General features: G+C 39.1%; 1 protein-coding gene across 1 annotated transcript in view; it reads left to right on the top strand.

The window, feature by feature from the left end:
- Positions 1 to 24950, top strand: part of LOC149238175 (chromosome-associated kinesin) — a 215609-nt gene that overhangs the window by 127576 nt on the left and 63083 nt on the right. Inside the window, exons 5-8 of the mRNA XM_089372929.1 lie at positions 4864 to 4947; positions 5394 to 5446; positions 5608 to 5672; positions 5798 to 5856. Of these exons, the coding sequence (XP_089229055.1) occupies positions 4864 to 4947; positions 5394 to 5446; positions 5608 to 5672; positions 5798 to 5856 (261 nt within the window). The remainder of the gene's footprint in view (positions 1 to 4863; positions 4948 to 5393; positions 5447 to 5607; positions 5673 to 5797; positions 5857 to 24950) is intronic.

Genomic DNA, 24950 nt, shown 5'->3' with positions numbered 1-24950 from the left:
CCTTGGAAGAGTATGAAGTAGAATTCTGTTACATTGCAAAAAACATGCAATCAACTGTGAAGCAGTTTGGCTGCTTAAAGGGTTTGATGAATGCCAGATTCAATTATAATACCTTGTATTAATCGAAGCTATATGAAGATTGTCAGAGAACGAGGAAGGTCACAACGCATTATGATTCATGACGTGATGCAAAATGGAGTCGTGAAGCTACAATATATCTCCACTGACAAACAGGTAGTTGGTGTACTGATGAAGCTCCTTTCTAATAGAAAGGATAAGTATTTTTGAGACAAACTTAGTCTTGTGGATATCTCCTCCCAGATTGAGAGGAAGTGAGGGTGGAAACCTTTATTCTCCATGTGTTACGTACCATGGCCAGGACTAATAGCTGTAAGCCTAGTGCATAAACATAGGTAGGGAGAATGGTGGATTGGATAAGCATCAGGGACCAACATTCTTGAGATCTATATTGTGACCAGAACTAACAACTGTAAGTCAAGTACATTGATCTTATGTAAGAATGGCCTAGACAACCGACATTTCCTTGTGTCAAGTATTGTGACAATGGATTAGGAAATGGTCATGTGAGGACATACTTTGGTGAATGTAGGTGGAGTATGTCCTTGGAGAGGCGATGTATTGTCCTATTGAATGCCTCCCAACATTGTGCTATGATCTAGTGTAGACATAGAGCGTAGTTGTCAAGGCCTTGGTAGTTTGACAATGTTGGTTATGATGATGTTATCATCATTGATGCTTATCAATCCGGATCCTCTCTTATAGAAGTTCTCAAATTGAGAATACCTCGATAAGTCATTATGAATACCTTCCTAACTAAGAGGGAGTGCTGAAATTATAACTAGGTTCAGTCTTCATAATTGTCGTTGTATTTGTATCAATATGTATTTCATGTAAAAACAAAAACAAAAAAAATATTATTATTATTTTTATTGTCAAGCATGTTCTTCATGCTTTGTTTTGGTCAAAAGAAAATGTAAAAGGGCATGTTCTTTGTGACCCTTGTGAAAAGAAGAAAATTTGAATTTTGTAAGTGTCATTTGTCCCTCCAAGTTGCTAAGTTGGCCCTCCAAAAAGACAAGTCAGCCTGCTCAAAGGATGTGTCTCTTCACATGAACAAACAACTATATATTGGCACCTATCTACTACCATTTGGAAACCAATTTTGTGATCTTTTGAGGCAGAGAAACTTGGGTCGTGGAATGGAATCTGGGGCACATACATTATGAAAGATTTGAGCTATCTGTAGAAGATTATCTTTGAAATATCCGAGCTCTCTGTAGAAGATTATCTCTGAAATATGCAAGCTACCTATGGAATACTATCTCTGAAGTATCTGAGCTACCTGTGGAAAACTATCTTTGAAGTATGCGAGTTCCCTATGGCAAACTATATATGAAGAATGCGAGTTCCCTATGGCAAACTATATATGAAGAATGCGAGTTCTCTGTGGCAATCTATCTCTGATATAAGAGCTACTTATGACATTGTATCTCTGTATTGTGAGCTATACTCCTATGGACTAAAGATGATTTGAGGACAAATAAGTGGTATCTTGTAAACACTATTGTGAACAATTGGAGGGTTGAATTGGCGCTTGGATCACTGGTTAGCTTGACTTGGATTTCTCTTATTGATGAAGAATCTATAAGGAAAGGATTGATGGGCTTTCCGCTTGTGGGTTTTGCCCTGGCTTGCAACTTTATTTTGGTGTCTCTCGTCTCTTTGTTTCTTGAAAGATTGAACATTTGTATAATTGCTTGATGAAGAATACATAAGAAGTAATAAGAAGATTTTTAACATTCACAAGTAATTATCAAGAAGAGAAATCAAGTATTAAACTCTATGCACTTGGTTTCTCAACATGCTTGACCCCTATAGTTCTTTTGGTGAAATTGGAAAGGCCATTGGTGGTTCGGAGACGACCAAGAACTGATTTGTAATCTCTCATGATGGAAACTAGAAGATTGTCTGAAATGGCAATGTCACATAACCTTTGCAACATGGCCTCTCTTGAGATTGAGTTAATTTCCTTCCTAAAGTGTAAGAAAACAAAAGAATTTTGAATATTGATGACGAGCCTCCATAGTTATGGTGCAAAGAATGAATAACATGTGATCAATAATTTGATATTCTGGGCGCAAACTCGCCAATACTTTGACCTTGAGGTGCCTCTTCCTTTGCTTATCTCATAACCAAAAATGAAGTATTGTAGCATAAAGCTTGGAGAAGGCGTGTCTAATAATGATGGTCCTATAATTGTTTGGGTTTGAAGTAACTCTCTGTTTGAAAATCATGCGGATGATATGGTTAGGCCATAATGGAGGGAAACATGAGCAAACAATGTGATTAAACAAATCAACAATGTGGAAGTTTTGAGTGTGAATACCATGTTTGAGGAACTTGCTTTGAATGCCTTCCTCATCGGCAATCTTATTGGTGCTCATAATCTTGATGCTTCTCTTGACGTTGACATAAGAAAATATACGACAAGAGGAGGGAGGTAGGCAATGTGTTTTGGAGATTACCTGGGGAACATTATAAAGGGGGGTAGTGTGAGAGAACATTGTCTAGTGATTGAGATCATGTAGGACAACGCTTTGTTTGGATCTGAAGTAATTCTTTATTTGAAAATCATGCCAATGATTTGGTTACGCCATAATGGAGGGAAACATGTGCAAGCATTGTGTTTAAACAAATCAACAATGTGGAAGTTTTGAGTGTGAATACCATGCTTGAGGAACTTGCTTTGAATGCCTTCCTCATCGGCAATCTTATTGGTGCTCATAATCTTGATGCCTCTCTTGACGTTGACATAAGAAAATATATGACAAGTGGAGGAAGGTAGGCAATGTGTTTTGGAGATTACCTGGGGGACATTATAAAGGGAGGTAGTGTGAGAGGACACTGTCTAGTGATTGAGATCATGTAGGACAACGCTTTGTCTAGGAAAAAGGGTTTTCCACAAGGCTTTGGGAGAATTAAAAAGGGGTTCACAAAGCTTGCATCTCCTTATTGAAAGAAATTCTCATTTTTTATTATAGAGGACATGCCAATAAGATTTTCAAAGGTGTGGAATGAAAAGGGTTGTGTGAGATCGAGGTGTCATGCAGGAGTGTGCACTTCTCATCATACCAACAACTCATGGGGCAGCAGGCAGGTTTTAGGGGCTTGGGAGATGTTGAATGGTACAGGGGCAGGAATCAAGGGCAACGTCCGAGATGGCCCCAGGGATAAGTTCTTACTTGGTCATAGTTGTCACAAGGAATGAAAAGTGGGAAAGGGACAAAACCAAATGGCAAAGACAAAAGGTATAAGAGTAGACATACTCCTTGTGAAAGTGAATGGTGTTACACGAGGCGCCAAAATTGGATGAAGTGGTGGACGCGTGGGGGGCATTGAGGGAACAGCCAGGTGAATGGTTTAGAAGAGAGAGTGGGAGATAAGAAGGTGTCACATGTGAGGGAGAATCTCATAGTTGGCCAGGACATAACCAACCACACTAGCTCCGCCTGGAAGTTGAGATAGTTAGGGAAGCATGGGAGATTGTTTAGGAGTGGAAGGCTGTGAGATTCATTAAGCTGTAGAAGGTGTCTTTTATAAGCAATAAGGGGCCCCAAACCATCATTTGACACCCTGTGGAGACCCATGGTGCCTGGATCAATCTCTTGAAGACAACGGGCATCCTCGAATCTGTCATGATGAGTATCTATAAAGACTTGGTGTAGGCGTTGAAATTCCCCCAAGAGGATAACATCGCATAAAGTGGACCAGTAACCGTAAAGTACAATAAATATACTAAGCATACTTCATCGAATTTCTCAATAATTCCTAAAGGCAATCCAGCTTTTTCCTTTTAATATTTTATTTTTGACATGATTGAATACTTACTCTATCTGAGGCTCAGCGTAACACAGATCTGAGTTAGGTTCCTCTGGCTGTTCTTTCTGGACATTTATAGCAGGTGTGAGTTTTCATAGTTCCTGCATGTATGTTTTTCATTGGGTGGCGTAGTTTGATGGGCTTCCTGGATGACATTAAAATCAATGGACATTTTCCTACAAAACTTTTGTAATATAGAAAACTGATTTGATTCTCTTTCTCATTGTTCACCTTATGCCCTTAAATTGCCATTGGAAGTTTTCAGTGAAGTTGTCAAAACATTGTAGAAGACTTACATGCAGGTTTAATGGATAGCCTGACAGGAATTCCTGGAAGCATTGAAGCTTCACATAGATGTGTGTTTCACTTCTATCTTTACTTTTTGTACATCTGCATGGTTATGAAATTCATTTGGAAATGATATAGATAAGATTTGTGCAACATATGTTTCTATCTCTGGAGAGTCAACCAACATCGTGTGTGCTGGGACAAATTTATCTCTTCTAAGCACCATTTGAAGGCCAATGCATCAGTCTGTTAATCGATGTGGAAAAATGAATATCTTTGTTCAGTTAATTGTCAGCCATTTGGCATAAACTTTGAATTCTATTTTATAGTAAGACACCATATACAATGAGAAGATCGGGACTCATCCTGCTGGTTTCAAGCTTAGTATTTATTCCGAGGATAGGCAGCTACATTTTGGTTATATATGTGATACTTATTTTTTCCTATTTGGATCTTTCCTAGATTTTTATGCAACTGAAATAATGGGATGACATCACCCCTGGGTAGATGGATATGTTTGTTTTGTATGTGCAACTAAGACTCTGCTTAGATTTGTTTTGTCTAGCTTTCATGTTTTGAATAAAATCAACTAATAGCATTTTTTACTGGAAAATGCTAAATTTCTTTGTGCATATTCAGTTATTATCATATTTCTAATCATTATTAGTTGTGCAGTCTTTGCTTGCAAGTGCAGAGAACAAGGTGAAGGACTTTAGACAATCAGTTGAGCTACTGAAGAACGAAAGCAGAAAGCTGCAGGTACATAAAATTTCTGTTTAAACGCAGCTATCTGATTACTTTTTTGTTGTCTTCACGTGTGCACATGTTTTGTCTCCATCAATCGTGGAATTCTATTCAATCATTTTTTGTCCCCTGCTGATGCTTCTTTTAATTTAAATTTGATGTTTCTTTCCTTTCATGTTTGTTGTTTTAATGTAGTATTCTTTAAGGTTTGATGCCCAATTTCCTCATTTTTTTTTGAAGTTCTTTTGTTCCAATCATTTCAAAGTTTTTACTGCATTTCAGTTGTTCTTATTTAAGTAGTTTGAGGTTATTACTATAGCAGCTACCCATGTATACTAAATTGAGAATTCGGATAAAAATGACAAAATGATGGTGTTGTTTCTTTGAAAGTGATAAAATTATGAAGTTCTATTTTCAGAAAGGGGAAAGATTTCAACTTTTTAATACTGTTCATGCATCAGGAGAGGGCAACACTTGCTGAAGAAGAGATGAAACGGGGTCAAATGAAGCTCAAGTATGTACATCTGTCTGACCTTATGTTATATTCAATAGGTTTTAGTTTTTAACATATCCTTTTACTAGACAACTTTAAGTAGATGAAAAATTTCGAGATATTCTGTCTGCAAATTTGTATCTGTCAGCTTATTTATTGCCAAGTATTTATTTCTTTAATAGGAATGCGGGAAATCAGATTCAGAGTCTTGTGCGTTCTGTGTACAAAACCGAATCTCAAGCAACAGGTATGTTATGCGTGGTCTTGAAGTGATTTGATTAGCTTTCATATTTCTCAGTTCTAATCTTCTGATTGCCAATGGTGAATTTCCGTGAATTGGTCAAGCCACTGAAAAAAGCTCGTGACATGTAGGTCTGATGGATAGTCTCAGAGAAATTCCTGGAAGGGAGGCATTAAAGCTTCGTGCAGATGTGGGTTTTTCTTCTACCTTATTTAAAGTTCTATGTTTCTGCTATTTTCTTCTTTCATACTGCTGGGAACTTCTTCATCAAGTATATGTGGTAATGGATACAGGCAAATCGTATATGGAAGATTAATCTATTCGTAAGCTTTTGTCGTTTTTGTATGAGTTGACAGCTACGATGTTAAGATCATGGATAAAATTCATCATTTATTATTATTATTATTTTCTAAAAGAAATGATTATGGCTTTTCTATTAATTCAATCTGGTTTGAAGGCCAGAACCTTTTACATCTCTGACAAAATCTTCATCGTTTAAGTTCAGAAATGTCCAAAAAAGACTGGAGCTTTTTATTTTCTGGCTAGATACAACTATTCTAACCTGTCTTAACTTATATAGTCACAAGAACACTCCTAAGATAACTATATATTTGCATAACATAAGTTAAAACTGAAAGAGAAACTATCCTTCAATATTCACCCCAAGAACATGATTGCCTTCAATTCCAGCATTTTCAGGCCTTGTCTGAGAAGGTTAAGAAGCCAATCCTCATTTACCTCCTCGGCTGCCATCTCCTGCTGCTTTGATGGTGCTCCCTTCTGACCATCAAATTCTTCAAGCGCTTCCTTGTTTGCCTCAATTGCCGCTAAATCAAGCGAGGGTGCCTTTCTGTCCAGCGTGAGATTTAATCTTTCAAAAGTTCCTTGCAATCTTTCCAGTTTGGACTGCAACAGACTGTTTCTCTGGTTCAAGAACATGAAATGAGCTTGGGATTCTGCCAGCACCATTTTCCCTTGCCTGGAAAGCAGGGACAGAATGATATCCATGGATGCCATCGGCTGAGCCAATTGAACAGTGATTTCATCTTTTCTCAATACTGGAATGGCGCTCCAATAGAACCTCCACACCCTTGACCTTCCTTGCTACAGGATAAGCAGTAAACCAGACTAGTATCCTTAGAGAAGCAATGCCACACAACCTCTTCTTATAAGCATGCAAGCCAATCTCCCTGAGCCCATCGCTTGTTGCTGCATTTTCCATACGACAATCATTCCACTGCATTCGTTGAGCAGAGCGTTCCATCACTAAATTAATACCTCTGTAACACAAGTTAAGTTGCACGATACAGGGAAACGAGTACGAGTTTGGAATGGGTACGAAACATGCCGCCCGAAATTTTGGAAATGGGGAAACAATATATATATATATATATATATATATATAAGACATTTAAGAAATATGTGCAATCATAAAGCATACATGATACATTCTGATTTATTACATTATGATTAAATTGTCAATTGTCAATGCATAAACTATAAGTCTCTAAATTTACATCACATTTACTCATGAATGATCACATAATGAAAATAGCAATATCCAAAATCAGCCACGAGAAATTTCTAATTTCTTGTCTCGTGCTTGATTGGGAGTCTCCTCCTACATAGTCGAACGACCTTAGTGCTCTTGATTAAATACAAGTTCCATACCGTAGTACCCTAGGTGCTTTTGATTATTGGGAAGTTTCCCCTGCATAGAGGGCTTGGTTCTCTTGATTAAATACAAGTTCCATACCCTAGTACATGACAAAATCCAATGGTAACATTGCAATCCCCCTTGTCCTGAAATCCAGAAAAACAGATAAGTCTGCTGGATTTTTAGTGAGATGTAAAATTCTACTCTCTCCATATGAAATCCAATGAGGGCAAAACCACTCTCAAACATCCCGAGTCATTTCATGGTAATGTTAAAAATTTAAGTAAAATGATGAAAATGAAAGTGACATTTCCTCTATCGTTCATTTTCATCCTTTTACTTTAAGAATTTAGCATTACCATGAATTGCATATCAACACTGGGGCCATAGGTTTGAACATTAGGTTGCCCCACTCAAAAAATCCTCTTTTTTATAACTTGAGAGAGGCATCTAGAAGCATCCAGAAGATATTTTAGTTGCCCAATAAAAAATTACAAGCGAAAAAAAAACAAAAATAAAAGAAAACGTCAAGTGTTAATTGGAAACTCTGCCGTATGGCCTGGAAACTCGTTTTCGGCCATACTGGCCACGTTTCTCTGGCGTGAAATGGGCCAGTACGGCCGGAAACGAGTTTCCAGGCCGTATGATGGAGTTTCCAATTAACACTTGAAGTTTTCTTTTCCTCGTTTCCGTTTCGTTTCTGGCCAGAAACGGACCCTTGGCAACGTTACCTGCAACTTAGAACAAAAGCGTGTATGCTACATCTTGAGTATGAGAGTGCCATCACTTTTGAGGCCATCCAGATTTATTAATGGGTTGAACCAACATCCACCTATCCACTGCCATGACACCGATCGCAAGGAGAAACCAAATGGATGCATGAATCCAACCTTCAGCTAAGTGGAGGGGCCACCAAAGCAAGAAAGAAATAACTAGCATGTTCGACATTCCATGGTGGAGTTAGACGTTTGGACATTGGACAAGCCACCCTTAAAATCTTCCATTAATTCTATTTAATACCCCTGAAATTTGTATTGAGATTGGGATTATCATGGTATATGTTTTATAACGATGTTGTTGTCATTATGAACCGTCACTCATTGTTCTAGGGAGATGCGCCGGTTTGCTAATGAGTCTGGTGTTGAGTTTAGATGCCTCTTTATGTGAAAGAATTCCTCAAACTTTGCTATTTGAAACTGATTCTATACAAGATGGAGGATTGGATTTCTGCAGGATCCTCTTTGAGCTTACAAACTTGTTGAAATACTATCATCGAATATCCAAAGACCATTAAATGTCGAATTTTACTCCATATTGCCAAGTCTAATTCCTTCCACAGGGCTAAGAATTCGGCCTGGTTGTTAGATGAGATCCCCAAACCCCAAGGGTATTGAATTTGTTTTTCTTCGCCAAGGCTAAAAATAACACCTCCGCTCCTACCTCCCCGGGGTTACCTTTCAAAGCTACATCGAAAAAGAGGGAATATTGTTCCTTGTTAATCCTCCAATTCTGAAATTCATCATACTCCATTCTCATTATGTGAGGTTCGATGGCAAGATTCTTATAATTGAAGCTACCAGCTTGATTTGAGATTTGACCAAGGTTGAGCTAGTCCCATTCACTCGATGACAAATCATTGAGTTCCTCCAAATCGTAACCCCGAGCAAAGATTGTCCCAAAAAGCAATTGAGTCACTTTGGAGGCCGAGATAACTTGATTGGGTCAGATGTCATTGAAGATTGCTTGATTGCGGGCAATCCAAACCGCCCAACACAGATACTTTGGAAGAGCCATCCAACTTCTCATGACGATTGAGTCTGATTTTCGTTGCCAAGGGATTTTTTGTTTCCATTGCTCAAACATTTCTTGCCAATTCTCAAGGATGTTTGATATTTCTTTGACTTTTTCCAAGGCTATTTTCCAGACCTCCATAGTGAAGAGACATTATCAAAAGACGTGAGGAATGTCTTCTTCTGCCTTCTCACATAGAACCTATCAACCAGGTCCTTGTATATTTCTTTTTTTAACCTTTTCTTCTATCAAAACTTTCCCATGGACCAACTTCTAACATAAAATATCAATTTTAGGCATACCATCCTTATTCCATATTCTTCCCCAAAGTCGATTTGAAGGAGGTTGCAAATTTTTTTGAATCAATGTTTCGTATCTTGCATTTACTGAGTAGGCATTATTCTTACTGCCCATCCATATTTGCCGATCCAACTTTGAGGTTACTATTGCAACAAATCCCTTTAAAGCTTTGACTGAACATAACCAATGAGGTTGAATATTTGGGGTGATATCTGGACAATGCCAACCAATCTAATGACCATTGTCATCCCACTGCGAAATGTCAACGATTTTAACATATCCCTTTGATTCCATCCAATTGGCCAATTCCTTAACTCCAACACTTTCATCCACTAGATCTGCTGATGGGATTTGATCCTTCCATAAAATGATGCGCACGCCATTTCCAACTTGCCATCCCAATTTGTCCACGATGATAGGGGCCACCGCTTTACATAATTTCCATATTTAGATGCCTTGTCTAGCGAATTTATTTTTCTGTTCGAAGAAGCCTATTCTTGTGGAAGTATTTATGGATAAGGGCCATCTTCCACCATTTGCTTAGAGTCTGAGAGGAGATGCCACACTATCTTGGCACCTAGAGCCAGTTTCATAGGCTCGGGATCTTTGATCACTAATCCACCAAAGATTTTGGGTAAACGAACAATGCTCCAATTCACTAGATGAAATCTGTTTTCATTATTCTTCCCTCCTTGCCAAAGGAAGTTTCTCAAGAGACCGCTAATTTGATGAATAATTCCCTTGGGTGCAAGCAGTCCTAAACCCATATACACTGGGAGGGAGGACAATACTGACTTTATTAATACTCCCTTTCTTGCCACATTTAACCATTGCGCATCCAAGGATTGGATTCTTTTCCTTAATTTTTGCAAGACCTCCTCCCAATCATCTGCATTGGATGTGCCCAATGAAATTGGTATTCCTAGATATTTAAATGACCTCCATTCTAGAGCAACAGGGAATTCTAAAATCTGCGACATCTCAATCGATGTAGATTCAGACAATTCCACCCATACAATTGACATTTCTTTTTGTTGACCATCTATCTAGATAGATCTAGATAAGAATGTAGAATCTTTTTGAAGCGAGCTACTATTATTTTAGAGGCTCCCCAAGCAGGAGAGTATCATCTGCAAATTGAGAATGGTTCACTCCCTTAACATTCCGCGCAATACTCAGCCCCACCAACTTACCTTCCTACCTAGCCTTTTCCAGATTCTTGGTTAGACTTTTAGCCATAATGATGTAAAGAAGAGGGGACACAGAGGGTATCCCTGCCTTAGACCTCTAGATGTGACAAGAAAGGGGCGGGTCGATCATTAACCAACGATGCTAACCAATACATGCTTTGATCCATTGTATAAATTCATTGTAAAATCCCAATTTTTCAAGCATTAAGAAAAGGAAAAAATGTCTTATGCGATCAAAAGCAATTTAATCACCATTCCCGACTCGCGAACTCCTTACTTGAATGAATTACTTCATGGATGAGAATGATACTATCCAAGATTTGTCTCTGTTGCATAAAACCACGCTAGTTCTCTAAGATATACTTCGTCAATAACTTTTTCAGTCTTGATGCAAAGACCTTCGTTAGAATTTTGTAAGCTAAGTTTCCAAGAGATATGGGACGAAAAAGAGTGAAATTCACCGGATTTGTATATTTGGGAGAGCAAGAAAGGACGAATTAGTACTAGCTCCTATCTTATCTTTTCATGTTGTACTATTCAACATCCACAACAAATCCTTTTTGATCATAATCCAAAAGGCTCTATAGAAGCTTATGATGAAACCGTCCGGACCTGGGATTCTTATCTGGATCCAAGTCCCATATTGCATCCGAAACTTCTGCCTCCTCTATTTGTTTATTTAGAGCCAGGTTAGCAGAATCCGATACAATAGAGGGGATACATTGAAGAAATTCTTGAGCTTGGGACATGTCAACCTCCTATTCTCTTGATAGAGGGCCTGAAATGACGAAACGCTTTGTGTTTAATGTCCTCAAAGGTGGTCAACTTCGACCTGTTTAAAATTGGAAACTAGGGACAAATTCCACTTTGGTTAGCTCCTTGGGGAAGATAATTGTGGCATTGAATTCCTCTTTTTGAGAGGACCAAAATTGACCTAAAGATCATTGAATTTGGATAAGGGAAAATGTTTATTTATTTAAAAGAAATTCTACAAGACATGTCTTTATTAAGGCAGGGAAATTGAAAATTTGAAATTCAAATTTGGTCTAAGTGTCAAGGTTGGCTTCACCTCCATAAGGACAAATTGTTATATATATAGGTGTCCTCCATTCTCATTAGACACATCGTTTTGGGCATCAAACTCAAAGGTATCATCTTCTGTGGGAGCCGCAACACAAAGAGGACAGGGCCAAGGTAGCTAAGGGTTGTTTGAAGATCTGGTTGTGGGCTTTGATGGGTCCGAAATGCAACAGGGATAGTCCAAGGCATATTGGTGGATGGTTTGTGTTATTTTCTCCCTGTTTGGATAGGCTGCAAGCCTTGAAGTAATTACATGAGGTCCGCAGGCCTATTCTGGGCTAGTTGGAGGAGCCGTTAGGCCTTATCCCCACAACAAATCAAGTTACAGGCAACCATGATAGGCAACATGAAGAAGGATGCTAGCCGCAGTGATTGGAAACCTTGTTGAAGGAATTTGAATGGGTTAATGTGGACTATGATCAATTCCTAACCTGGTTCGAGATCTTCTGTTGTTACATCATCACATTGACTAGGCTTCACTGCCTTGTATATATCCGTTTTGGGTTCATTATAATCAGTTATGAAGGCCACACTAATTGAACTAGGACCGAACTCTATTTGGAGACTTCCTTGTAGCTGCTCTGTCTACTATTGATCTTTGGTTAGGGCAAAATCTCGTTGCTATTGTTTGAAGGCAGAATGGAAGACTTGCCTGGGCTGCCTCCTTATCATTAATTGTATTTTCTCCCTCTCTTTCTCTGCTGAACATTTGATGTTAATAATAAGAAGATTTGATCAAGGGTTTTCCCCATCTTGGGGTTTTTCCTTGGCTTGAGCCAATCTCGGTGTTCTCTTGTCTTGGCTTGTCTTTTGCATATGTTATTTATGTTCTTTCTTCAATCACTGTCAATGAGATAATAGTTTATGTGATTGCTAATGGATTTAAACTTGGGCTCTTATGAATTATTGAAGTAATTGACCTAAGCAAAGAACATGTTACACAAATTAACAACCTTCCATCAGGGGCTATCTCTTTAACTTGATTCCTTAATTCAAAAGTTTTTGCTTGCTTATTAAAGAAGGACCTTTGATCTCCTACTTGAAGCCACAAGCTTTGGGATTTTAATTGCCATTCTTCTTCCTCTTGTCCACTTACTGTAAAACAATTCTTTGTAAGCTCTCTTTCTTTTCCAAGATGTCATGGCTCTACATTACTTTCCTCAACTAGGATTTGATGTAGTTCTAATATTTTCATCAACCCCACTTGCTTATGTCCAGGGGGTTGATAATTTTCCTTGAACCATTTCCTCAACATATGTTTTACAAATTTTAGTTTAGATTCCCACACATATGCACGTGATCTCACCGTTGGGGTTCTCCACGCTTGTTTGATTAAATCTACGATGCTTTCTTCCTTCAACCATGTAGGGTTATATCTGAACGGGATTGGACCTAAGTCATCGATACGATCAATCATCAAAGAAATTGGGTGATGGTTCGATTTTCGTTGCGCCTTGATTGAAGAGATACATTCCAATCCCCTCAACTACCAACTACTATGAATTAGTAACCTATCCAAACGAGTAGCTATATGACTGTCTCCACTCCTGCGATTCGTCCAAGTGAATTTACCAACTTTGGGGGGGAATATCCACTAAATTCCATTGACTTATCAAGTTTTCCATACGCTTTCTGAAGGGATCTCGACAAGATATCCTCCTCGCTTCTCTGCAGATCTCAATATTGTATTAAAATCTCTCCCGATTATGTAGTTGCTATGCCAGATCCTCTCTTAGATAGAGTTTAAGTAGTCCCAAAATTCTGATTTATCACCATATTGCACAAGAGCAAATATATTAATGATAGGAATTCGCTCACTCGAATCCCTTCTTTTCAGAAGATTTGCTATCCAAAATTGGGATTTCATGCTGTCAATTAATTTAAAATGGATTTCAGAGCAATACATACCAAAACCTCTTGAAGCTCTTCTTGAGCCCTGCGTTATTCCATTGCTTTCTCTCCAAAAGGACTTGGCTGACTTATTGGATTCCTTTTCCTCGAGCTTGGTTTCCTATAGGAGTATCGACGACTTCTCCTACTTCACCAAATCCTTAACCAACATGGATTTTATGGGGCTTCCCAAATCCCTTATATTCCGGGACAAAACTTTCATCATTTCTTAGAAGGTTTTTGGTGGGAACCTCCTCCTCCTTCTGGTGTTTCCACTCCTTTAAAATCTTTTGACTTTAAGATTTCTGTGATTACCAACTGATTACTTGATTTCTTGTTTTTCTCTGCCTCTTTTTCCCAAGCTGTCTTCTTGAATGGTTTTCCTTTGCCTTTTTTTGTTGCTTTCCATTCCATGGCTATTTCCTTCATCCGCCCAGAATAAGTATTGCGCCATATTTTAAGTGATGACTCTTGTAGTAGAGGGACCTCCTTAAACATTCTTGGACTCGCGGGGAGAAATCGCATTGTTTGTTGTTAAGACTCTACAAGAATCGTCTCCGTTTGATGAAGATTTGAATTTTTCTCAATGCTTGGGACCTCCTCTGTTTCATTTGGTTCCCCATCTTCATGCTCCACTATTACTGCTTCCTTGCCAAAAACCCCCTTATTCAAATTAGGGTTTGGTTCCTCCTATTCATTTTCTGCGTGATTTTGCAATACATAATGGGTTTGCTGATGTTGAAGCCCCATTTTTATTTTGAGCATTTTGATTCTTATTCCCTATAGTTCTTCCTTTGTTTCCTCCTCGTCTTTGGGTCTGTCATTGATCTTCTTGATCTGCAAGTGGATCGGCCCCCTTGTTAGCAAGGGCTTTCTTGTAGTCCCTAGCGAAATGACCATATTCGTGGCAGAATCGACATTTGAAGGGAAATCGACATTTGAAGGGGATTTGCTCGTAATCAAGAGTTTGACAATGAGTCTATCCCCCCAATGTGGGATCAATTTCTAAAGGAAAGCCCTTTTCCAGATCTACCTCCGCACAAATCTTAGCACAAGTAAACTGAGATCCCTTAGGTTGAACCGTGTTCAAATATTTTCCTACACCACTTCCAATTGCTCTCAAACGGTTATCACTCCAATAGGAGAGTGGGAGTCGAGGAAGTTTAAACCAAATGGGGATTGCATTCGTGATGTCTTCATCCGGTTAAAATCTAGAGACCACTTATTTAGATACATCCTTCTAGATCTGAAAAAATAGGGACCATTTCCAAAGACTACATCTTGTCTTCCTTGAGTTTGAAAAGAAAAGAAAAGAATCCGTTACTGCACGCATAAAGCTTGATGCTGCCCTTCATCATCGATTTCCAGGTTTTGTCGATCCACCCATCCATTGAGCGAGGGGATGACCACCTCCCCGTGAACTTTCCCATAAGGGAATGATAAAAAAGGCCAATGTTGTTTTTTGCACACCTGATAGAAGAGCCACTGAGGGAATGACATCAAACTTCTTGATGAACTTCGACTGTGCCTCTTTACTCTTGGGCTTATTCAAAAGAGCGACCACTAAAGCCTGAAAAGCTACGACATCATCAGGGGGAGGAGGGGGAGGAGCCCCCTTCGGGGTTTCCATCACAAAGCGAGCAAAGCAAGCTATGGTTTTTGTAGTGCACAAGAGGGCAGCAGAGCCAAGCTAATATTTTTCCATGTAGAAACTTCCTTTTACGTTATTGTAATCCTAAAACTTTCTTTCATCATTTATTATTATAATAAGTATGATTTTCTATGGTAATTCGCTGGAACAAAGTCCACTCCAATTGTAATGGCTCGACACCACCAGAACCAATGTTACATTTATTGTGTCAGCGTATATATTACCAAGGCTGTCGTTACCACTCAAACTAGTAGGGGTCCTAGGAGGGGATCCCAAAAGGGCAACTACAAGGTCAAGGGCAACAATGGAGCGATAGCCCACTGTCACCTCAACTATGGCTCCTTGCTCTTTACAGACTTTCATCATTGGGAGGAGACACAGTATAATAAGGATCACGAAGATGAATAGATCAATGATAGGATGAAAGGTGATCCTAGAAGCCTATTCACAAGAGAGGCTCAAATTTATGGCTTGCTTGCTTGGAAATCAAGATGCAGGATTTCTAGGAAGGGCTTAGGGGAGTTCTAAGTAGAGTATATGACTTGTCAAGAAGATTCTTAGCTCCTAAAATCCTTGTGGAAACTTGGATTCCAAGTGGTCTTTGTGGCATCATCTTCAAAGGTTGTGGGTCTGTTACCCACCATTTTGTTGGTGATATCCCTAGTAGAAATTTTTTCTCCAAGATAGTCCTCAACCGGCAGCCAACAACCCCTTGCAGCCACCAACTAGCTCATTGTGCCATTTTTCTGCCACCTGAGGCAGCCACGTGGTCCCTCATCCATCTTCGATGATCGTATGTTTGAAGGTGGGCCTCCCTAAATGTATGCCTTGTCATATGTTAATTGAGTATTATAGTTTTCTTATCATGGACACTTCTGGGCATGGATTAATGGGGGGATTCGATGGAAACAATGGGCTAGGTCTGTGCTCCTGTCCCATAGACCTCTTTTCGGATGTTAACATTGTACTGTATTCCCGTGCGATCTCTTTTACTGACCCTTAGGCTTTAGGGATGGTATTACTGTTGGAAATAACACTGAGGGGGGGGGTGGATCGGTATTAGCAAATCAATAATTTTTTCATTTCCATACTCAAATTCATATACGCTACTTCAATGAAGGTAACTCGCGTGTACATGCAACTGTTCTTAAGGAAACTAGCGTATATCCAACAAACTTATGATTCAATTAATTCATCATATGTTGATCTTTAATCAGTGCATTATTACTTCATTAACCATATAAACAGTAACTAGGTGCAGTAAAACAAAACAGATCATCACACATAAGAAACACACATGAACACCATGATATAAGGTGGAAACCTAATGCGGGACAAAAACCACCTGCTGTTGTTTTCTTTAAGATAAGAAAAACTGTTTACAATCTTGTACTGGCGCAGACTCATACCAGTACGCAGGCACCCACCTACAAAAGGCTACAACCTTCTCTCGTTCTCCAGCTTCTACTGGAAGGGAGCTACAACCCCCTAGCTCTTGTACTAGCCGATATATTTACTAGTATGTAGGCGCCGACCTACAGAAGGCTACGACCTTCTCTTTTCTTCCAGGGACCACGTTTCATAAATTTTCAGACTGGATCCATCAATACAAAACAATCACCACTGCAATACAACCATCAACTATATCTGCATCACCAATCTTTGAATCACCCAACAACTGAATCACTGAAACCTTGTCATCAAAACACAGTCACTAGAACACAGAGCAGAACCCAGAACTCTGCAACAACCACTAGAACCAAAAACAACCTCAAATATCAAATCTCATAATGTATACGCTACTTGGTTGTGTCGAACCAGTGTGTATACGCTCTTTCACCAAAGGGAACCCGCGTACAGATATGAAAATAATTACTTATATCTTCGCTGCAATTTTCAACTTCAGATATACCTAGAACATAAGATATAAAGGATAAGACATGCGTCAGTATTCAGATTTGAACTATTCATGATCATACCATATAATGATAATGCATTTTAGTCTTCATGATCCCGGTTCATCAACCTTCATTCGCCACATAGGTGCATCCTTAACAAAGCATCACATACCCATAACTTGCATACTAGATCTCACCCTTCATCAGATATTCATCACTTGCACACTTGCACTTTGGCCTAATGATCTTCTTCTCCTTATATAGGTTTAGGCCTCTCTCAATACCATGGTCCAAAACCATGTAGGATCGATACCTTGGACCCAATACCTGGGGTCAATACCTCGGATTAAATACCATGGACCAATACCAAAATACCGTGGTCCAAATACCACAGACCAAAACTTAGTTTTTCGACATGTATGCGCCTTTCCTTCTATGAAAGTGCGTGTGTACATTATACGCGCCTTTGTATATAGTGAACCTGTGTGTATACGTGACTTGGTATATAGTGAATCTGCGTATACCTTTTCGTATATGCGACTTTGTATATAGTGAACCTGCGTATACCTTTTCGTATACGCGACTTTGTATATAGTGAACCTGCATGTATATGTGACTTGGTATATAGTGAACTTGCGTATACCTTTCTTTCTTCATTCTTGTTGTTTACCTGCTATACTGTGATCTTTCATCTGAGAGAGTTGCCATCAAGGACGACACTTGTGTCATACCTGTATCATAATGCCAACAATTACATGGGTCCACATTCCTCCATTGGGTCCACATAGGGTTGGCTTTCCCCTTCCCCTTGTCCACACCTTGGGTCGGGCCTATAATGATGCCTTAGAGGTTGATGCAGCTAAAAAGAAAAGTAAAAGCATAATTGGCCACATTTAACAGGAAATGTGCCACAAAATGCAAAAGATGGCCGGGACAAACACATTTAGCACGTGGGAAAAAGCCAATACATGAGCTCTACCCTATCATCATGGCCATCACCCTGGTTCCTACAAGCCCTATAAACCTCCTTTATCATTTAGGAACCCATGATTTTCCCAATCCCTGGTGGGCAATGAACTGCCCTACCTTAAAGGGGGTATCCACTGCTATATCTCACACATCATGCTCTTACCCCTTGAACCCTGAGCAATTAATTAAAGAAAAATCATAAAAGGCAAAAGGCATATAAAGAAGGGTGGAAAAATCAAGCCCGAGGCACCTCATGTACCACGATTGCTCCCTCCTATACATTATATACCCAAGTGTGGGCTTCCCTTTTACTAGCTACCCTTGCACCCCATCATGTGGCCCAGGGCTGGCCCTTTTCATTCCCTACTCCATTCATCTCTTTATCACATGACACCACCTTTTAAAGGATGTGCTTTGGACATATTATCCCCTTTAGAAATAGAAACCACCTATTGGGATACTTGGTTGACCCCATTTGAAGCTTGGAGACATTAACACATGCCAAAGCCCATTATGGAAGGGCATGCCATTATGAAGTACCCCCCTGTTGTCCATGGTTTGTAAGCTCTTTTACTCGATTTCCTTGATGACGTGTTGTACTGGAAGGCTACAGGACGCATTAGATCTTATGTAGGATTGTAGGTGGTCTCCATCTTGGGTTTGGTCTCCCTATATGGGGTCCTAAACCTCCATAGGGCTACATTGGCACATGTAGGGTGTGTGTTGAGAGCGACGGGCCTCCACAGCAATAGACATCACTCCATGGATCCAAGAGATGTTTAGAGATTGCACGAGATTCACCTATTGGACGAGTAAGATGCACCTGGTTCACCTTTTCCTAGTCAGCCCCAAAGTTGTACGATGCACTTGACAGATGACCCAAGACTTGTATGCTGATGTGGCATCACTTACACCATCCTCTGATCCCTATAGATGGTCTACATGCATCTTTGACTTACTTGGAGACGCATGAGGTCACTTGTGTGCCCTCACACCCATTGGGAGCACCACAGGTTTATTATGTGGAGAACAAGGGGAACATTTGGGGGCAATTGAAGTGGAGCTTGCAATGGTGGTTGTGATTGAGGCAACTTTCGACAGATGGATTAATCGGTCCCGCAGGACACTGCCAGTTCTGAGATCACATTGGTCCTTGTGTAGATGAGTTTGCCCAATGTGAAGGGTATGAGTTATTCGATGGGTTTTGCCATTAAGAAGTAGGATATCGTTGATTTGGCCACAAGGTTCTAGTAAATGGCTGGTTTATCCAGTAGATTGCCAAGTGGTATTAAAAGGTTGTTGGCTCTGCCATGCTGATCTAGGAATATGTTGCTGAGCATATTGACTGGAATAAAACAAAGAAGGATCCTACATCATACCTGGAGGGAGAGTCTGCTATTGCCATTGTTGTGCCATGAGAAACGCTGGCTTTGGATCTTTCTCAACTTCCTTGAATACAACCTTCAATCCAGGGAGTGAGGGACAACGTTCCGTTGAGTGATCTTTAGCACATATAGCACATAATTCAATTGTGTCCAGCAAGCACTCTTTACGGCTGTGCTTCTTTCGACAACAAGGACAGAAAATAACCAGGGCTTGCTCTGCATCAACCTACTTTTGCTTTACCTGTAGGACATCCAATTGTGTAGTTAATGTACTCAAAATATCAATTTTAAAATCTTCTAAGAGATTACCGATTTCTGCTCGAGTTACTCCTCCGCCTACAGTTTTGCTGGTTCTACTGAGAGGATCCCAAATTCCATATTTGGTTCGCGTAGTTCCTCATGAGCACCTGATACATAGTTTTATGATATTGTCATATTCTTCTTTGGAATTATCACCTTGTCCCATTAGATTAAGTGTTTCTATCCATTCATCTTTCATGCCCTTAATCAAAGCTTCCCTAGGTAGGGTAGTGTAAGGCGATCTTTGCAAATTATATTGAAACCTTTCAACATATTCTTCCATTTCTTTGACATCATTTTAAATATTTCTTCTTTTAAATCCCTGGATCGACAATAGTCCTGATATTTAGTAAGGAAGGCTTCTTTCATTTGATCCCATGAGGTTATGGTACCACCTCCTAGTCCCATGAACCAGCGTAAGGCTGCTCCCTTTAAGGTAGAAGGAAACAATTTCAATTTTTGAGGGTCAGTGGTATAGTCATAACCTCAGCATAAAACATCAAACTCAAACAGAAATGCGTCAGGATCCTCAGAAGCCATTCCATGGAAATTTGGAAGATTCTGTAACGGGATAGCCTTCATTGGTGCATTGGCTTGTGGATCGACAATAGGATATTCTATGGTCGAAGTTTGTGTTCTTGGTGTTGCGTTTGCCATTTGGTTAAAAATCTGCCAGTAATCCTCAGGAATTTCGTGATCAGGAGGTATTATCCGGAAAGTAATATGTTGGTTGGGTTTCGGACCTTGAGTAGGTCTCACAACATTATTTAGATCAGGAACTTTAGGTTCTTTCCTTACAACAGGTGTTGTAAGAAATTTTGGCTTAGAAAGTCATGGGTATGGCTCACTCATTTCACCTTCCCCCTCTCTTAAATTGCAAGAATGCCCCTCACTTTTACTAGAAGGACTGAGATGCCTAATGGATGTATCTTGAAAGCTTTGCTCAGATCCTACAGTTTTGTCATGAATCTCAGCGTGAGTTGCAGTGGATGACCCTGCTACTCGAGGGGCAATAGTAGAACCCTTCCCAGATGTTGTTCGGGGACCTATCGATGCTTGAGACTCTGATTTGTGAATGATTTTGTCTATAAAGGTCGTTCTTCCAAGGCTAGGCTGAACTTGGGTTTTGGTGGTTTTTGAGGTTGATTTTTGATCTATAACTATTTGATTTGTAGTCCTAGGATTTTTCCTAGTCATACACACTAAGTGATCTAAATGTATCGGCTGAGGGCAGGTACAGGTACAAGCATTTTTACTTAGTGCATGCACAGGTTCTTACCTTTCTTCTTCAATACCTAAGCCTTCAGAGATACAACTAGCACTTCTTTGACAACCTCCTCGCCAACAATGCCAAAAAGTTGGGGCGTTTAGTTGTTCCTAAAGGATCAACTGACCTATACACATTATATCATCAACCCAAAGTTCGTCTGTTTATTTCAAGGCCGTCCACACAGTTTGTGCAAGAGAAATGCTAATTTCACCTAACTTGTATTGTTCGAATGAAAGGTAAAGGCATAAGAATGAAATGAACAACTCACACTTACTAAAAGAGACAACTCTTTCTCAACTTCTAGACCTCAAGCTTAGACAATCAAGGCTGCTAAAGGAATAAAAGCATTAAGTCTCCTACCGAAAACAATGAAGTAATTCAACTAAATGCAAAGCTGTTTCCTAGGAAACTGCATTTGCATGAAAGGAAAAGCACTATGACTAGAAATGAATCTGCTAAAAATAATATCAAATCTTCGTAATTAACAACTCTACATTAATCACAAGAAACAACAAGGAAAGATAACACTCGAAGAATCGATTGCAATTAATCTAACTCTATGATAGTCCAGTGTAACTACTGCAAAAACTCATACTGTAACAATAAATCTGATAATCAGTGGTTAGATCTAGAACACAATTGAATAACTATAAAACAAAGACTGAAAGCAAAATACAAATTTAATAATACAAGAAAGGACAATAGTAGTTCCAAGATTGGGCCCAAGATCGTTGGAATTCAACTGCCTCGTAGCTAACTTAGCGCAATAAGTTAAGGTCGAACCGCAAAAGTCTCCATTAAATTATAATGAGGAAATTACAAGGATTGTCTGTAAAAACTTATAATGTAGATCAAAATGACTATAGCTTCCACTTTTCTAACTCTCCGATACTGAGGTTCAATTCCTCATTTTTATATTACAAATGTGTTTATTTTCAAATAGAAAAACGATTCAACGTTTCCCTGGAATAGCAGGGCCAAGATCTTTTCTTCAACTAATCCATCCATGATAGAAGTCGATCTCGTTCAACTGGTTATAATTAACCCGAACAACTCCTCATAATTTGTTCTTCCTCGACTATTCTAGGGAACAACATCCGATATCAAATATCCCTGTTCAATTAACGGTTCAAATCGTAAGTAAACAACGCCTTTCGTGATTTAAATCGATTCATTAAGGAGATAAAGTAATGAAAAGCCATTGACTCCTATCTAGAATCTATATCACACGAATTATCGTATTCTACACACAAAAAGCTTAGAAAACTAATATAAAGATAAGCAAATAAGGTAAGAAAATGTATCAATTTCGAAGCCCAACACGTGGGCTTTGGGTAATATATTTTGATGGGGTTCACTCTAAGGCTAGATCGGGCGCTGGCATTGTCATCATATCCCCTTCTGAAGAGTACCTACTATTTGCTTTAAGACTCCTATTCACTTGCACCAATAATATTGCTGAGTATGAGGCCCTATCACTGGGGCTTGAGGCATCCCAATAAAAGAAAGTCCAGCAATTAGTCATAATTGGGGACTCTCACCTAGTTGTCTCACAAATAAGGGGAACTTTCGAGACAAAGGATGAAAAGTTTAAGCCTTATAGGGAAAGGATCATTCATATGATCAAGGGCTTTAAAGAACTACATTTCAGGGCTCTAGATCGATGTTTAAATGATATGGCCAATGCCTTAGCCATAACTGCATCCACATCCTCAATTATTTGTAGTGATATCATAAAGAGAGGGAAATGTATAATTGACACAATCCATTGACCCTCCGTCCCTGATTATGAAGATCATTGGTCTATTTTCGAAGATGACCAAGACATAACCAATTTCCTTCAAGATCATGAGGATCCCGATAGGAAAGGTAAGGATATAATAAATGAACAACATTTCGATAGAAATGACGTTAGTGTCTTCATGTAATGGAGAAAGAATGGAGGATTGGGTAAGCATTTGAGATTGATACCGATACTCTTTGAGGATGGGGTAGGGCATCCAATAGGTAAGAGTAGTCGAAGAGGAAATTCCATGAGGATGCATAAATCCAAGATGGGAATGGTCCTGAAAGGACATATCTTGTGAACATCCGGATGGGGTATGTGCCTTGAGAGACAATGATGAAGGTGTCTATAAATCATTTGTCTCCCCAACATTGTGCTCTAATCTAGTGGAGAGATAGAGCTGTTAGTCAAGGCCTTGCTATATGACAATGCCGGTTGATATAATGAGATGCACTGATATAAGCTAATAAGATAGCTTATGAGATGGCTTACCTATCCGACTCTTTTTATGAGAATTATTCAGTATGAGAATGAGAATGTCCATGTACCATGTCTGTATTATGAATACCTCCCTAGTTAAGAGGGAGTGTTGAAATATGTAACTAGGTTTGGTCTTCATAATGTCTTATGTACTATTGATTTTATGTATTTGATGTAAAGAGAAGAAAATTATTATTATTATTTTTATAGCACGGGTTTCATGCTCAAGGTCAATTTTTTTATGGGTCAAAGCACCCATTTTGTGCTTATAGGATTTGTCATAGAGTCAAAGAAGTCAAAGAGTCATTGTCATATGTAAAAGACCCTATTGGGCATCTTGTATCAAGTCAAAAGAATTTATGTAAGTCAAATTTGTGTCATAGTCTCCCTTTAAGACCAAGTAGGCCTACAAGAGGTCAAGTCAGCCTACAAAGGATGAAGTCGGCCTCATGATGACAGTTCGAGCTCCAAGGAAAGGGTATATATAAGTGTGCAATTGACCTCATTTGAAGAGCACATCGAACAAGTTCGATCACAAGGACAAGGAGGAAAGAAGGTGAGCGAAGTGTTAAAGATTGTTTTTGGGCTACTTCCTCTCACACGTGCAAAATAATTAGGGCATCCATTGTTTCAGTGAAACCAAAAATTGCCGTCCACAAAAAGGACCAAAGTTTGAAGCTAAAACATCAAGTTTGAAATTCGAGTTATCAAGGAAGAGAAGCAAGCTAAAGTGAGCAAGAAGGAGGCCTTGTTCTTGTTCTACATCTCACACACATGCGAAATTGTAGTGATTGTAGGAACGCCGAAAAGTGTAGACCTGAAGCGGAAGTCGAAAATCTGAAGAGGAGGCTGAGATTTGAAATTTGGGTTTGTTTGACTTGGGTTGAATTTGTGAAGGATAACCTCATCAAAAGAGAAGTTGACTTGGTCTTGGTGGGGTCTTTGTCTAGAGTCTAAGAAGTGTTGGAATTCATCATTTGAAGATTCTATAAGAAGAGAAGAATTCTTGTGGGTTTTCCTCTGAAGGGAGAGCTTATATCATGTGCAGCGAAACTCTCATGTTCTATTGATCTTCATAGTTTGGTAGCTATTTGATGATAAGAACATTATAATAATCAAGTAAAGAAGAAGCTAAGTATAAGTACATCGAATTGAAGCAAAGAACATCACAAGCAATTATCAAAGTAAAGAGAAATCACCCTAATCTAGCTGCCCTTGATTTCTCAACATCTCTCCCCTCTCCCTTGTTGAAAATGTAACTAGTGTCGGTCTTCATAATGTAATGTAATTTCATCATCAAAAATATTTATTATATTCATTATTATTATTTATTTCTAGTCAGAGCATGTTCTTCATGCTTATAGAGTCTAAAGAGAAAAGTGTTGGAAAATGCAATATGGCAACTATTAATTCAAATTTTCCTTATCCTTAATAATTGCTTGTGATCTTTATTTATCTTCTTATGTTGTCTTTATTATTTCTTCTTCATCAAACAATTATCAAGAGAAAAATAGTAAAGACAACAGATACAAAAATTAGGCTCCAATCTAGGGCAAAACCCCTCCAAGGGGAAAACCCAAATCTCTTCTTTTCTTATAGAATCTGCTTCAAATGAGACAATCAAGACCCAAACCCTA

Source organism: Pinus tabuliformis, chromosome 8 (assembly GCF_031772625.1).
Source record: "Pinus tabuliformis cultivar Carrire ecotype Pingquan chromosome 8, CPIR1, whole genome shotgun sequence".
Classification (NCBI taxonomy): domain Eukaryota; kingdom Viridiplantae; phylum Streptophyta; class Pinopsida; order Pinales; family Pinaceae; genus Pinus; species Pinus tabuliformis.
This window is presented reverse-complemented; position numbering and strand designations above follow the sequence as displayed.